General features: G+C 33.2%; 1 protein-coding gene across 2 annotated transcripts in view; it reads left to right on the forward strand.

Moving 5' to 3' along the window:
• The window catches only part of DCP2 (decapping mRNA 2), a 77,137-nt gene that overhangs the window by 51,693 nt on the left and 7,726 nt on the right, over positions 1-17,718 (forward strand). The window contains exons 8-10 of one of the 2 annotated variants that reach the window (XM_031943732.1): positions 2,848-2,983; positions 5,765-5,878; positions 9,096-9,147. In XM_031943732.1, the coding sequence (XP_031799592.1) occupies positions 2,848-2,983; positions 5,765-5,878; positions 9,096-9,147 (302 nt within the window). The remainder of the gene's footprint in view (positions 1-2,847; positions 2,984-5,764; positions 5,879-9,095; positions 9,148-17,718) is intronic. The other variant, XM_031943742.1, reaches the window with a different exon arrangement.

A 17,718-nucleotide genomic window follows, 5' to 3' on the forward strand; every position in this document is an offset into this window, starting at 1 on the left:
GAGCCGTATTTGCCTTGTCCATCAAAGAGAGACAGAAAAGGAGAAAAACCTCAAAACAAAGGAGAAGATTTAAGAAACATCTGACACTGCACTGAAAGAGCATGGCTGATAATGAGACTGTTAAAAGAACTTTAAAATCTTCAGGAATCATTGAATTCCCTAACACAAGTTGAGACTGTTTCAAGGACTTGAAAACCAGCAAGAATCATTGGATTCCTTGAGATGAAAAGATTGTTGATGAGACTATTGCAGGACTTCAAAGCTTGCAGGAATTACTGGATTCCTGGCACATGTACTAATGGACAATGGATTCCTTTTGGACTATTTCTAGGACTTATGGGCATATATAAATTCTCATGTTGATTCATGTTATTTGTTACATCACTACTAGCCTGCGTTATATTGCCATGTGCTTATGTAATTTGTGTAATTATGTGTAATGCCTCCCATAGTGATGGATTTATATATACCTCTTTCAGGTGAGCCCCTTTAGAAACCTGCTAATCTGATTTGATTTCCCATTTCCTTTGGTGTTTTCATCTCCCTTTCTGAGAAGTCAGGGAGGGTGTGACCACCTTCTTTTTATGGTGTTTTCACTTCTTTTTTGAGCAGTTAGGGAAGGCGTGATCACCTTCTTTGTGGGGTTCTTATCTCCTTCAGAAGTCAGGGAGGTCATGACCACCTTATGTTCTAAAACAAAAGAAAGCAGGAGATGTTAGAAACCTAGTTTTAACTCAAAGGAATTGATGGAAGCAATGCTTGTGTGCTTGGGTTTGCACCTTTGAGAGTTCACACATTAGCTCACACATTAATTCACAAGTTTGGAAGATTCACAAGTGTTCACAAGTATGGGAGATTCACAAAGTTAACTTTGTAGCTTTGTGAATTCGTACTTCCCATAATCCCACTCTCGGAGGAGGAGTCAACCTCTGAGTTTACATCTCTAAAAGAGCATAAAAAGGAGCTGAGTCAGTGGAATCAGTCAATTCAGGAAATTGACAAGCTAGAGACTGCACTTGGGCAAAACGAAGGATTTGGAGGAGCAGAACCAAGATTGAGATTGAGAACCGAGATTCGGAGGGAGCTGGAGGCGACAAAGGACAAGCTGCAAGAGCTCTTGGAACCAAGGAGGGAGAGAGGCCTCTAAGAAAGCTAACCGGGCCTAAGGAAAGAGACAAGCCTTAGAAGGAGAAAATAAACGTTTGGATTTTATCAGCAGGGCTGTATTTGATGTGATTATTACGTTGAACTGAAACTAAGGCTGCCTCCAGAAAACCTCCCCGAGAAAACTGCTCCCAGAGAGAACGATCATATTTTACAAAAGAAGATTACCACCACAGGTAATTATATGGTCAGACCTGTGGAACTGTGGAAGACAGTTTGTAGTGCAGATAATACTAGGTAGAAAGACAAATTGTACAAGTGATGAGGTCTAAACTAGGATAGTATCTGTTAGAAGGGAAATTGTGAAGGTAGAAATTTCAAGATATAGCTGTGGGGTGAGAAAGTGAGAAACTTTGTATAATGCTGAGTTTGCAAACCTAAGTGACTAGAAGGTAAAAGTTTAATTTGGTTTTAGACATATTTGAGATGCCTGTGGAATATCCAGTTTGAACTTTCTGATAAGCAGTTGGCAATATATGAATGTAGTTTTGAAGAGGACTAGATTTATAGATTTTGTGAATAGAATTGGACATATCAATTTACATAGAGATAGGCTAAAATAAGATAGTTCTAAAAAATACTTTTGTTGTTTAGTTGTTCTCAATTCTATGTGACCTAATGTAGGGTTTTCTTGCCAAAGATATTGGAGTGGTTTGCCATTTCCTTCTTCAGTGGATTAAGAAAAAGGAGTTAAGTGACTTGCCCAGGGATACATAGCTAGCGAATGTCAGAGGCCGGATCTAAACCATGGTCTTCCAGATTCCAGACCCAGCATCTGTCTGTCCACTCTATCACCTCCCTACCCTTGAACTGAGCATAATCATGATCAGTTAAAATTGTATCTGGCTCACTGACTCAGTTAAGGAAAATATATCTGAATATAATTTTGTGGGTTTCCTTAACGATTTTTCTAACTGGAAGCTGGTAAATTGATCCCCTTTTTACTTTTGTCTCCTACCTTATGGATTTAACAATTCAGGAGTTTTCCTGTTGTGTTATGTCCTTAAAGTTTGATTACTTGCTATAGGTACTTTTATAATAGATTTTGTCTCCAGATAAAAGAGAATCTAATTTTTATTGTGCTCTAAATTTTTGCTGTTAAGGAGTCAACCATGAAATGAAGGACAAAAATGAACTCAGGGACCAAAGTTTAACTATGAGCCTATATTAAATCTCTCCCTCTTTCTAGAAATACAAAGAGGGACTTCATATTTATTAGTAATTTTATTTAATAGAAAGATAGACTATTGGCTCACCTTGATCTGACTGACTTTGTGATCGTGGATGAGACATTTAATATTCCAGGAAAGTCTATAAGATTATGTTACAAAGCAGTTAGAAAATTTATACTTATAAAAGGAGTTTACTTACTAGGAGTTAACTTAAATTGATAAAGTCAAGGTGCTGGACCAAAAAGAGAAATTAGGTTCATTTGTGCTTCTGGGGGGGATTAAAGTGGGATCATGTTTTAATTTAATGAAAAAAAAAATTAAAACTTTAATCATAAGCATTTTATTGAAAAATTAATTTTATTAGATAATTTTTTAAATTCTCTGGCTTGTTTTTTTTTTTTTTTTTCTTCCCCTGATTTGCTGATTCGCTATGGTGGATTTATAATAATCCTAAAAACAGGCTTCTATAATCTAAATTTTTGTTTTTTCTTTTTTTGGTTTGGTACTATAGTAGATCTAAATTTCGCTACAACCAGCAGTTGTTTCCAGATAATTCTCCAAGTGACCAGTGGGTGAAACACAGGCAATCACAGCAACAGAAGCCATTTAGTAATCATTCTGACATATCTGATCTTTTAAAAACAAAGGTAAGCGGAGTGCATTTAAAAGTTTGCAGACCTTTGAAATTTTGACCTTCAAAACCCTAATCCTCTCTGAAAGAAAGAACTTAAAAAAATAATTTGCAAATATGTTACTTGTCTTCATAGGGAAGATACCTAATACTTAATTTTTTTTATCATGGATATAAATTCGATACAGGTAATTAATGGTGATTAACATATGTTTAATTTTGGTGGATCTGTTTAAAGAAAGTTTTGTTCAGAAAAGGAGTAAAGTGGGGCTTTTTACAGATAAAGGGCAATAAGGATTCATTGGCCTGTATAAAACTACAGTGATATTTCCATTGCATGTTTTTGCAAGAAGAATAAAAATCAGAAATTAGAGAGTTTATAAAATGGGCTAGAATTCATTTCAAGAAATATTCATTTCATGCCTACTGTACTGGTATACAGAACCCTGCAGATGATCCAGATTTCAAGTTGAATAATGTACCATCCTCTATCCTCAGTTTATTGGGGGAAATAAGACACATACAAATTAATGTAAGTCATAATGTAGCAAGTGTTTTCAAAAAGTACCTATAAAGTGCTATGAAGACAGGGAAAAATTATTTCTGAATTCTGGGGCTTTAAGGAAGGTAATGTAGGTGGCACTTGAACTGGGCCTTGGTGAAGATGGATAGGATTTTCAAAGGCAGTGGAAGTGAATAATTTCTTTACCAGCAGAGAAAATAAAAAGAGAAAAAAAAAAAAAAACTGATAGGAAAGCTTGGGATATATTTGAGAAATGAATTGTTCTTGATTAGAAACTATTAAGTTTTTAAATAAACCATTAAGCCTTATTAAAAGCTTGTAAGGAGAGAGAGACTAGGGCCTAATGGTGGAAGGGTTTGGATTCCCACCCAGGAAATTACATTTCATTCGGGAGGTAATAAAAAGCCATTAAAGGTTTTTAATGGATCATTGATAGGATAAATATTATACTTGAAATATTATACATAACTTTTAATGAATTTGAATGGAATGGGGAGGGAATTAGAACAAGGTTTCTGATTGTATTAGCAAGCATAATGAAGATCTGAACATATTGGCAGTAGACTGGAGAAAACAGGATAGCCAAGTGATAAGCAAAATATTTTGAATGTACACTTTGGATGTGGTTATTTGATTGTTGCCATTTGTCTGAACAGCTAGTTGAATTTGCCACTTATGATTTTAGCTCAGTAATAGAAAGAAAGTGAGAGCTAGGTTGCAGGGTAAGATTATATATGTGCCAGAAGAGTGGTATCTTTCACATATATCTTCCTTTTATGGGAAACAAAAGATGTTTTGTAGAAATGTCAAGTGATTATGTGGGTAGGTATTGCTATCAATCACATTTGTCAACATGCAGAGACATTTTCATACCAGTTTTATTATTGAGCCCTGCTCAAGGGTTCTAAATTTCTGGTCAGTAGACAAAGGAACTATAAAACATAAGTAGTTACTAATTACATCAGAGAAGAAAAGGTACAGCTGCCAAAAGTAAGAGGTAAAGATTTATATTTTGAAGATAAAGTTGTGAAATTAATGGCAGACAAATGGAGAAGGAAATTTGCATGTCAGAAAATAACAGGAGGAAAATTACATCAGACATAATTATAAATTGATCCCCAAATATAAACAAGAGTTAGTTGAGTGAATGGTTATTTTAAAATGGTGCCAGAGCTCTTTTCTGCTAGCCAGTTAATTATCATGAGTTAATTATTGGAAATGTCAGCTAAATTCTGTAGGCTTGACTGACTATATTATTTTCCTTGCAAATAAAATGGCTTTGCTGGAGCCAAATTTAAAAACTTACAACAGATGGCACTATTGTAAAAACCTAGAAAATGACAAATTTTGTTTATCATAGCCAGTTTAGAATCAATCCAAAATTAAAGAATGAAAATTTAAAAAAGAATTTTTAAATCTAAATCTTTTAAAACCATCACCTTTATTTTTAAATGTCAGTGTCGTCACTAAACAGGATGTTTTAATTTTTTAATTACCATTTCAACATCTCCAATTTTAAATGAACAAAATTTCTATATACATTTAATTTAACGTTAAAATTTTTAATTCTAAAATGTTTACTCTGATTTTTTAAAAAAGTATTTTAATGTGTCAAGTTTTAGAACAATTCATTTAGAGCAAAATTTACATCATGTTGATTTAATTGATAATGCTGTCCTATATTTGAAGGTCTTGAGCATTGTTAAACAACTTATCTCATTTGTGGGTATTGACATTAGTCATTTTTCTAGGATATTCTTATCTTACTCTCTATTCCATATATTGTCTTCAGCTGTAAAATAAGGAGGTACAACCAGGTCATTCTAGTTCTAATAAATTTCACATTTTGTATTCTTGGATTTTTACAAGATCATAGCAATATTTTCTTATTTCTTTCTTCCAAATGAGCCTCTTTGGCAACTAGTTTAAAATTTCTAAATCTCTTGACTGTTTCTTTTACATAGTCATTTCTTTCATTTTATATCAATAACTAGAATCTGGTGCCAAGATGAAGGAAAGTCAAGATTCTAGAAGATTGATAGAGACCCTTGTAAATATTCTATCAGATCTTTGGAAATCTTTAAACTTTCTTTGGAAATTATTGTCCTATCTAAAGAAGTACAGCAATCATATAATGTGTAGTATAGTGTGAAATTCTTTGGGGATTTGTTAAATTCTCATACCATCAGACATTCATGATTTATAAGGATGTTAATTTGATATTTCCCTTATTCAATGATTCATGCTTCAATATAATTTCTCTTTTTGGAATAGCAGAATCAGAATATAAGAGGAAATGGCAGAAGACAGTATCAAGACTCCCCTAACCAAAAGAAGAGAACAAATGTAGTTCACAGTCAGCAGCCTAAGCAGCAGAACCATACATTGGTAAGAGGCAAAATGATACTATCTGGTTAAAACTACAGTGCTTAACCTAAGAATAAAATTTTCAATGTTCTATTTACAAGGTTATTTCAGCTATTCTGTCTAACATATTTTCTTTGCAAATATGAGGGTAGAAAATATTTTACTTAGAAATTCAACTCAACAAATTGACAAAAGTTAGTGATTACCTGTTTTTAAAACTGAAAGTTATAATAGCTCTTTTACATGAATTTAGAAACATTGCTTGTCATATAAAGTTCTATGGTGTTTAATTATATTGGTAAAAAAAAAAAAAAAAAAAAAAACAAACCTCCCCAAAATTGATAGAGTTAGCTAGCCATTAAATGGGTTTTAGTTCTGGCTTATAACAATGAGCATCATTAAGGTCCCACTGTGCCTATCAGTGGGGAAATGACCAAATAACTTAAAGTCTTTGAATGTAATGGAATATTATTGCTCTATAAAAAATGATGAGGTGGCTGATTTCAGAAAAGATTAGAAAGATTTAACATGAACTGATGCTGAGTGATCTAAACTAGAACACCATTGTGCACCATGTAACAAGATTATATGATTATCAACTATGATCTTAGCTCTTCTCAGCAATATTGTGATCTAAGACAATCTGATAGACTTGGAATAGAAAATGCCATTCTCATCCAGAGAGAGAACTATGGAGACTGACTATGGATTGAAGCATACAATTTTCACTTTTCTTGTTTATTTGCTATTTTTTCTTTGTGGCTTTTCCCTTTTGTTGTGATTTTTCTTTTACAGCATGATCAATATTAAGACATGTTTAAAATGATTACACATGGATAATTGTAATGTTTTTCTCTAAAATAAAATGTTCTCCAAGAGCAGGTTTCTTGGGGGGCTTCTGGAGGCAGCCTTAGTTTCAGTTCAGAGTAATCACCCTGAATGCAACCAGGAGTTATAGGTTCAAATCCTTTATTGTCTTATCTCCTTCACTTGGGGCTCTGCTAATTTTCTGGAGGCCTTCCGAATCTTGGTTTCAGTGTTCTCCCCAGGACAGCCTGCCACCACTTCTCTGACTTCCTTCATTCTGCCAGACTGCAGTCTCTGACTTGTGAATCTCCTTGACTGAATCCTGCCTTGTTAATCTCCTGAAGTGCATCCTAGTTGAGGCTCTTAGATTATGCGTGCTCTCTTAAAGGTGTGAACCTAATAAGTACTAAGTACATCTAGAGAACTTTTAAGCACCCTGCTAAACAACCATTGTCTCTATCAATTCCAATTTAGCACCTTGTAAGAATTCTAACAGATAATTATATCAGATTACTTGCTGATTTGGGGAGAAGGGAATGAGAAAAAAAAAATTTTAATAGCAAGGCTTACAAAGATGAATGTTGAAAACTATCTTTACATGTAATTGGAAAAATAAAATACTATTGGAATAAAAGTAAAAGAAATTGTCAGGAATTTGGCTGCTCTGAGACATGCTGAGCATGCATTTATTAAAATGCAGTCTTCTTTCCTCTCAAAAAAGAAAAAGGTCCCATTATATCGTAGAGCAATATTGGGCGGGGGAGGGAGAAGTGAAAGGGAACTGATTTACCTGTTGTCCTTTATTTTCTTCATTTCTTTGTGCCTCTAGACCAGTCCTTAGCTGAGATTTGTTGCCAGATCCCTAATCAGAAGTTGTTAGGAGAAAAGTGGCCTTGCTAGAAACAAGCATTTATTAGTATATACTATTTGTTCACTGCTGGCCTAAAAAATGGATATAAAGGAAGTCAAAAAGACCAGTTTCCTGCTTTTAAGAAGCTCACAGTCTAATGGAGTCATAAATCTGTGGTGTAGTATAGTGTGTATAAATTAGTAAAGAAATACTTGTGGAATCAGAGTGGTCAATCAGTGCCAGCTTCAAAGAAAGTCCAAGACAGTTTAGTTTGATGTGACTGATGGGGAGGTAGTATTTTTATTGTTTGTTTTCTTCAGTGATTTCTCTGCCTACAATTGCTGAGATTATTGACTGTTTCCTGCTCAAACCAGGCCAGGGTTCTTTATAGGGTTCTCATTGTAACTTGAAAATAGAATTAGGAACCCTATAGAACTAGTAATTAGAACTACTTGGAACAAACTTTTTTTCTGAGGCTCACTTAGTAAGGTCTCTCCACAATATCACTTTGACTAGACTAATTACATATTTGTCTGGATTCTGTGGAAGATAAGACATTTATTCATACAAATTCATCAAATAAGTGGGACATGGGCAATCAGTTAAGCTTTATTAAATGTTGTGGACTTTCACATAGAATGGGAAAAATATTGCTTTTGGAGTTAGTAAACTTAGCAGCAAGTTGCTTTTTTGTGAGACTTGGGTGAAATTACTTCATATATTAAGTATTATGTAAATGTAGGATTTTATGCCTATTTATATAGATACTGATATAGACATTGCAGAATATAATTTATTTCCCTACATAAAAGTTTATATGATGACTTATATAAAAGCTTATATTGGTTTGCACTAAGAATTTTGGGAGAGTGTGTGTGTGTGTGTGTGTTACAAAATGTAATAATTTGCTGATATTATACATGTTTGTGTGTTATCTATTGATCTATCAATTATGCATTTGTTAGTATAGGAAACTATCAGATAAGGAAACTACTGCTAATGTAATTTCTGGTCTTAGAGAGAATTTCCTGGAGCATTTCAAAGTTTATTGGCTTTCCCACAGTCATAGTGGGATTTGAACCCAAAACTTTTGGACTCTGAAGTTGACAGTTTTTTTTGTGCTGCTTCTCAAATGACAATATTCTTGAGACATTTCATGTAAATACATTTTTTAAATGCTTACTTTAAAATTCACTAGGAAAACCTTTTGACTCTTGTGGTAAATTAAGTAATTCTTTTGAATAATTGATTTTTAAATTTCATCTTTTTGTGTATTAGATTTTCTTAAACGACATCAGAGGTGACGTTTTGAATCTCCTAGTACTGACACCAAGGAAAATCCAACTTAAATGCCATATATTATTTATCCTTGAATAGTATTAACTAGATCTATCCGTGTAGACAGTATTAATAAGAAGTAGTTTGGGGTTTTGTTGTTTGAAGAGAACATAATTGTCATGGAGAATTTAATTTGAAAATTTTATCATTAGTAATGTATCCTTCCTATTTAGTGATGTTAGAATTATGTTTCTGGGTTTCTATAAAGAGCTTAATTGTTGGGTTTTTTTTGTTTTTTAATAGAAATGTGAAAAGAAACTTCACATAAGGAAACTTCAGGATAATTTTGAAACAGGCAAGTATTTTGCTATCTTTTGATATTCTCATTCTAATGTGACATTGTTTAGGACTTATTCTGACTTTGGCTTAGTTTTTATAGAAAAGAGTCTTTTTATTGGGAGAACTATATATTATAGAGCAATTGCCCAAATTATGTATACATTTCCTATATGTAATAATGGCTTTTTAATTTTGAAACAGGTAGAACTAAGAAAAATGAGTATTATATTCCATTTTTTCAATAGAATATTTAATTCTGTAATACAATATAATAAATAATGAAGCTAAATAAAGAAGATGAGGTGATTATCATGTTTCATGTCAGCACTATTTCTTTATAGATCTCAAACTTCAAGTCCTTTCATGCATATTTATTATGTTGAATGTATATAGACTGATGACTTACTGAAGGTCATATGCTAAATCTATAACAGTCATACCTTAGAAATCAAATATGGTAGGTAATGGTTTTGGTAATAGGGTTAAAATTTTGAATAAGAATAGACTTTTATTATGAATAAAAAATTGTGTCTCTTTATCCTCACTTGAAAAATCCTATAATGATCAGAATTGGAAATTAAAACTAACATGTATTAAGCTATTTTCTAATGCTCATTTAATAGCTATTACTTAGAAAAAGGAATGTCCTGTTTTTTCTGAATTATACAGTTTTCTTTTTAGTAATGTAATTATTCAGCATTAAATTTAAGATTCTATATGGAAATGTTTCTAAGAAATAAGAAGCTGTATAATAATATTCCTTTCCCTAGTCCTTGTTATGATTTTGAGTGAAGTATGCTATTGGAATAGAAGCAGGATGTTTTAACCATGCTTGAAAAATTTGTGCCTAGATATAATTAATGGAAGTATCTGAGTTCAGTATATAATTACTATTGTAGAATTCCATTCTATAAAATAGTTCATATAACTCATTTGAGTTGGGGAAGAATGTTACATTGAATCAAAGGTTTTTTTATTCATTCTTCAGAAATCAAAGATATTAGAAACACCTGAAAGTAAAGTATGATTTTTTTTTGTATGTTCAGATCATCTGATGATGATCTGGAGCTACAGAAACAAAATCTGGAGTGATAAATGGGTTCTAATCATTGATCTTTTATTCTCCAAATCTCTTTCTACCATATTTTGTCACTCTTTTCCAGACTTGCCTTGCCCTGCCCCTGTTCTTTTTTTCCCTTCCCACTGAAAGGAGAGAGGAAAGGGTTGGGGAGTCTGGGTAAATTAGAACAGTGGATAAATGAATTTGTATTGTACTACTTTTTAAAGTATATATATATATATATTTGTTATTTATTCATTTATTTTTAGCCTTCACTTTTAAAATTTTGAGTTCCAAATTCTCTTCCTCCTGTCCCTTCCCCATCTATTGAGAAGGCAAATAATATATTAAGTATACATGTGAAGTAATAAATATTTCCATATTAGCCATATTGTTAAAAAAAAAAAAAAAAAAGGCAAAGTAAATAAAGTGAAAAAGCATGCTTTAGTCTGCATTCAGAATTCATCACTTCTTTCTTTTAAGGTTTATAGCATTTTTCATCATGAGTTCTATGGTGTTATTTTTGTCATCATCTTGATTATTCATTGATCATCATTACAATATTTTTAATTTCTGAAATAAAATAAATATTTCTGTAACATTAAATAAAAATGATTGCTTATGAAAGTGCACATCTATTGTGTATACCTTCCTGTTCTTTTCAAATGTATAATAAAGTTACCTTGTAAATTTCTTTTTTTTTCCTTTCCTCCCCCACCTTAGAGATAGCTAACATAAGGAATTAATTGTTTTTATATATAAAATCATTCTATACATACATCTGTTTATCAGTTCTTCATATCTTCTTTCTTCATATGTCTTTTATATTTAATTTGGGTATTTATAATAGACAAAATAACATTCCCTCACAGTTGTCCTTATGACAATATAGATTTTATTCCATATGTCTTCTTGGTTCTGCTTACTTTACTCTTCATTATATCATGTAAGTCTTTCTATATTTTTCTAAGAACATTGAGTTGACCACTTGTTATACCATAGTAGTATTCCATCGCAGTTATATACCTTAACTTGTTCAGCCATTGATGGGTATTCCTATAATTTCCAGTTCTTTCCCACCACAAATCAAGCTATTATAAACATTTTAGAAAATACAAGTTCTTTTCTATTTCTTTGGAAATAGACCTAATAGTGGTAATGCTGGATCAAAGAAAATAGGTAGTTTAATAATTTTTGGCTTACTTCCAAAATAATAGTTTTAATAATTACTATCTTATAGTTTAAGATCTTTTATTGCTAAACCTCTTTTTACATTTTTAAATTAGTTCTTTTGATGTTGATTTGTTTTGTTATTCCAAATGAATTTTGTTATTTTTCCAATTTAATAAAATAATTTCTTGGCAGTTTAATTGGGATGGCATTAAGTATATAAATTAGTTTTAAATCACTTTTCTTAGTATCAGTTCATATAAATCTTCTCAGGTTTTTTTTAATAACACAATAGACCATAGCTTGTTCAATGTTCTCCAGTTGATGGGCATTCCCTCACCCTCTAATTTTTTGCCATTACAAAAAGTGCTACTATATAGTATTATACATAATTTGTACAAAAAAATCCTCTTCTTTTTATTTGATCTTTTTGGCATACAGACCTAGTAGTGGTATTGTAGAGTTAAAGGGTGTGCTCTGTTTGATAATCCAGTACATATGATAGTGTTTTTCTTTTGGAATAAGTTGTTAAGAGGTTAGACTTAACAAGAAAAAATCGCAGCCAGCTGATAAAAGTTCAGATCTTTTATTGTGTCCTTCAATATAGCCCGGTTAGCTCAGAGGCCTATCTCTCCACTTGGTTCTAAGATCTCCACTCAAATGTCTCCAAATCCAAAGGTTTGTCCTTCTGACTCCAGCCAGCACCAAGGTAGAAGATACTATGAATCTCTCTTGCCTCGAACATAGGGCTTGTGGGCTTCCTCGCAGAGTGCTCCTCTCCGACCCCTGGGAATGTTCCCAAATCACTCTCTTGAGTGGCTCACTGGAGCTGTATTTATGCTACTTCTCCGAGAGTGGGATTGTGGGATATCTCCCAGCATGCTCTCTGGCCCTAAGAACTTCAAGGGAGATATGAATTCTGATATCTCTTTCTAAACCCTGAAATCTCCCAAACATGTGAACTCCAATGAGTACTTAAATATTTCTTGCTTCTATGAGCTCTCTAAAGGTGTGAACACAAGCATCATTTCTATCAGTTGTACTTAGTACCTTGTTTCAAGTTCTGGCCCAAAATATCTCCTTCTAAGATCAAATCAATCATATTGAACCATGCTAAATTAGATAATTATTGCCTCTATCAACTCTAATAGCTTAACACTTTGTAAAGATTCCAACAAATCCCAGTGTTCTTTTTTCTGGTATTATTATTTTATAGTTATATGTTTTTTGACTTGTTGAATTTAATGCAGTATTTGACACTTGACAGGTCACCTAGTTACTTTCTCTTTCATGGGCTTTCTTTGACATTCATTTGTTTGGTTTTCTCCTGTCCATATGCATATTCCTTTGATGTTTTATCTTCTTTTTCAGTACTCTTAAGTGTAGTTTTTACTTAAGGCTTTTCATTTGCAATCTCTATGCTATTAACTCCTAAACCTATCTAGTTCCAATTTCCCCCACATTCCAGTTGCCCACTGCACTTCTCTATTTAGAAATTTGCCATTTCACACTTAAAATATTTAAAACTGAGCTTCATCATTTAAGATAGAATTGGGAAGCCTTTTTTTCTGCCAAAGGTCATTTGGATATATTTGGATATTTATTACATCCTTGGGTCATACAGAATTCTCAACTTAGAGAACTCAAACAGTAGTTAGTTGTTGTTGCCCGTGGACTCTGGCAGAGCCAAAACAATTTCATGGGGCTTATGCAGGCTAGACATTCCCCATCCCTGATCTAAAGCCTGTTCTTTTTCAAGAGCATGACACCATCATTCATTGTCAGGTTATATAGACTTAAAACCGAAGAATCATCTTTAACTCTAATTTTCTATCCCAGACTCTGTGTTCAGTCATTTGCAAAATAATTGCACTTCTACCAGATTTCTCAAATCTCTCTCTTCCTTGTTTGCTGAGTTTCACTAGCTTAGTTCAGGTCCTCATTATCTCCGTTGTAATAGCCTCTAAACTGGTCTGCTTGTTTCCATCTTCTTCTCTCTTCTCTAATCCAGTCTGTCAGATTACACTTCTCTGCTTTTTTTTTTTTTTTTTTTTAATCTTCATATAGGGCAGCTTGTTTAGCTATTCTCCATTTGATGAGCATTCACCCATTTTCTAATTCTTTTCTACCACAAAATGAGCTGCTACAAACATTTTTGCCCATGTGGGTCCTTTTCCTTCCTTTATACAAGTGACCTTATTTAAGAGTATTTGCAGCATTTCACGTCTAAAGCACCTTCCACATCTAATTTTTTTTGGGGGGAGGGGTTGCCAAAGTAAAGATAATAAATTTTATTTTTTTTTTTAAATAAAAGTTTTTTATTTTCAAAATACATGCAAAGATAGTTTTCACCATTCATCCTTGCAAAACCCTGTCTTCCCAGATTTTCTCCCCTCTTTCCCTTCCCCTCTTCCCCCTAGGTAGCAATCTAATCCAATATATGTTAAACATGTACAATTCTTTTATACATATGTCTGCATTTATCTTTCACAAGAAAAATCTGATCAAAAAGGGAAAAAATGATAAAGAAAAAAAAAGGCAAGCAAACAACAATAGAAATTGCAAATACTATGTTGTGACCCACATTCAATCCTCAGTCTTCTTTCTGAATGGAGATGGCTGTCTCCATCACAAATTTATTGGAATTGGCCTGAATCACATCGTTGTTGAAAAGAACCCAAGTCCATCAGAGTTGATCATTAAATAATATTGTTGCCACTGTACAATTTTCTCTTTGTTCTACACTTTATTTAGCATCATTTTATCTAAGTCTCTCCAAGACTTTCTGAAATCATCCTCATGATCGTTTCTTATACAACAATAATATTTCATCACATTCACATACCATAACTTAATTCAGCCACTCCCCAGCTAATGGGTATCCACTCAGTTTCCAGTTCCTTTACACTGCCAAAAAGGCTGCTACAAACATTTTTGCATGTGTAGGTCCCTTTCCCTCTTTTATCTCTTTGGGATATAGACCTAGTAGAAACTGCTGGATCAAAGGGTTTGCGTTTTGATAGCCCTTTGGGCATAATTCCAAGTTGTTCGCCAGAATAGTTCAATTGATTCATAACTTCACCAACAACGTATTAGTGCCCCAGTCTTTCTACATGCCCTCTAACATTTATCATTGTTTTCCTGTCATTTTAGCCAATCTGAGAGGTATGTAGTACTACCTAAGAGTTGTCTTAATTTGCATTTTTCTTTGATCAATAGTGATTTTTAGAGCATTTTTTCACATGACTAGAAATGGTTTTAAATTTCTTCATTTGAAAATAGACTGTTCATATCCTTTGACCATTTGTCAATTGCAGAATGGCTTATATTCTTACAAATTTCAGCCAATTCTCTATATATTGAGTTCCGAGGGTGGAGCCAAGATGACAGAGTAAAGTCAGGAAGCTACTCAAGCTCTCCCAATTTCCCTCAAAAACCACATGAAACCTAGCCTCTGAGCAGAGTCTGATGTAATGAAACCACTCTCCAGCTCAAGAGAGACTGAAAAAACGTCAAGAAAGGTCAGCCTCACTAGAATGAAAAGGGTGTTCAGTCCAGGTGAGATAGGCTTTGGGAAATCAGGCAAGAAGGTTTTAATCAAAGCAAATCAGCAGTTAAGACCCTCAGTCGTAGCTCAATAGAGGAGCAAATCGGAGGAGGGAGGCGGGGGCAGTCCCCAGTCCCAAATCAGAAGGCAAACTCTGGGAAACCAGGCTGTTTCCTGAACAGAGCAGGCAAAATCACACCTTTATAATACAAGGGGCCCCTGTGCTCAGAGCTGCATAGAGACCCCAGCAACAGAATTCCACCTTAAAAGTAAAAAAGAGGAAATGCCAGAAGAAAAGAGAATGAGCAAGAAACAAAAGAACCTTGACAATGGAAAGCTATTTTGGTGACAGGGCAAACCAAAACACAAACTCAGATGAGGACAGAATGTCCACAGAAAAAATCTCAGATGAGATAAATTGGTCTCGAGCCCAAAGAGGCTTCTTGGAAATGCTCATAAAAGACTTCAAAAGGCAAATAGAGATTTTTAAAAAATGAGAAAAGAAATGAGACGTTAACAGTTTGGAAAAGGAAAGAAAAAAATTGTCTGAAGAAAACACCTACTTAAACAGAATAAACCAAATGGAAAAAGATATAAAAGATAATTGAAGGAAATCATACATTAAAAACTAGAAAAGGGCAAATGGAAACTAATGACTTTATGAGACAGCAAGAATCAAACTAAAACAATGAAAAAATGGAAGAAAATGTGAAATACCTCATTGGCAAAACAGCTGATCCAGAAAATAGATCCAGAAAATAGATCCAGAAGAGATAATTTAAAAATTATTGGCTTACTGAAGGCCATGACCAAAAAAGAGCCTGGGTAGCATTCTACAAGATGTCATTAAGGAAAACTGACCTAATATTCTAGAAACATGGGAAATACTCATTGAAAAAATCCATGGATTACTTCTGGAAAGAGATGCCACAAGAAAAACCTCAAGGAACATTGTTGCAAAACTCAAACTATAATTTCAAGGGAAAAAATACAATTACCCAGGATTACAGGGTTTGGAATACCATATTTCAGAAGGCAAAGGACCTGGGGTTACAGCCAAGAATTAACTACCCAGTGAGATTTAGCATTGTGTTTTAGGGGAGGAGATAAGAGTTTCAATTAATTTCTATTGAAAAAACCAGAACTTAAGCAGAAAATTTAATTTACAATCTCAGTACTCAAGAAAAGGTAAACGATTGGGGTGGGGGGAATATATTTAAAATTTAATCTTGTTTATATCCCTAGATGGGTAAATAATACCTATAACTCTTGAGAACTGAACATGTCCCTGGGTTAGACAAAGGTTGTCATCACATGACCTGAAGGTGTGGTTATGAATGGATTCTGATGTGATGACATTAAAGTAAAAAGACATTAAGAAGTAGAAAAAGGTCTGTACTGGAAAAAGGAAAGGGGAGGTATAATGGGACAATTAATTCACACAAAAAGATATAATCAAGGGGGGGGAAAGGGAGAAGGATGAGCATATTGGGTATGGGAAGGAAAGTACAACTTGATAAAGGGTACAGGAAATAAAGAAGTAACAATACTGAATGTGTATGCCCCAAATGGTAGAGCAGACAGATTCCTAGAGAAGATTTTAAGCCAGTTACAGGAAGAACTAGACAACAGAATCATTCTTGTGTGAAATTTTGACCTTCCCCTTTCTGAATTAGACAAATCTAATCACAAAATAAACAAGAAATAAACTAGGAAAGTTAATAGGTTCCTAGAATCCTAGATGTGATAGAACTCTAGAAAAAACTGGATAGGGACAGAAAGGAATATACCTCTTTTTTGGCAGTACATGGCACCTAAACAAAAATCAATCGTGTTAAAGCATAAAAACCTCAATCAAATGCAAAAATAGTAGATGCTTCCTTTTTAGACGACAATGCAATAAAAATTATATTCAATAAAGGGAAAGGTAGACTAAAACCCAATTGGAAATTAAATAATCTAATTGTAAAGAATGAATAGGTCAAACAACAAATCACAAAAACAATCCATAATTTCATCCAAGAAAATGACAATAATGAGACAACATAGTAAAACCTATGGGATGCAGCCAAAGCAGCTCTTAAGGGAAATTTTATATTCCTAAGTAGCTGTATGAATAAAAAAGAAGAAAAGGAAATCATTGAATTAGGCATGCAGCTGAAAATCTAGAAAAAGAACAAATTAATTCCCCCCCCAATTAAATACCAAATTGGAAATTTTAAAACTCAAAGGAGAGATTAATAAAATAGAAACTAAGAAAACTGTTGCGCTAATAAACAAAATTGGTTTTATGAAATAAATAAATAAAGATTTAGTTAATTTGATTTGAAAAAGGAAAGAAAACAAATCAGCATCAAAAATGAAAGAGGTGAACTTAATACCAATGAAAAAGAAATTAAAGCAATAATTAGGAACTATTTTGCCAACTTTATGGCAGCAAGTCTGACAATTTAATCGAAATGGAAGAATATTTACAAAAACATAAATTGCCTAGGTTAACAGGAGAAGAAATAAAATACTTCAAACAGTCCCATTTTAGAAAAAAAGAAATAGAAGAAGTTATTAATGAGTTCCCTAAGAAGAAATCTTCAGGGTCAGATGGATTCACAAGTGAATTCTGCCAGACATTTAAAAAACAATTCAATACTATGTAAACTATTTGGAAAAATAGGTAAAGAAAGAGTTCTGCCAAGTTTCCTTTTTTGAAACAAATATGGCCCTGCTATCTAAACTGGAAAGGGCCAAAACAGAAAGAAAATTACACACCAATCTCCCTGGTGAATATCGATGGGAAAATTTTAAATAAAATA

Source organism: Sarcophilus harrisii, chromosome 1 (genome assembly GCF_902635505.1).
Source record: "Sarcophilus harrisii chromosome 1, mSarHar1.11, whole genome shotgun sequence".
In the NCBI taxonomy this organism is placed as follows: Eukaryota; Metazoa; Chordata; class Mammalia; order Dasyuromorphia; family Dasyuridae; genus Sarcophilus; species Sarcophilus harrisii.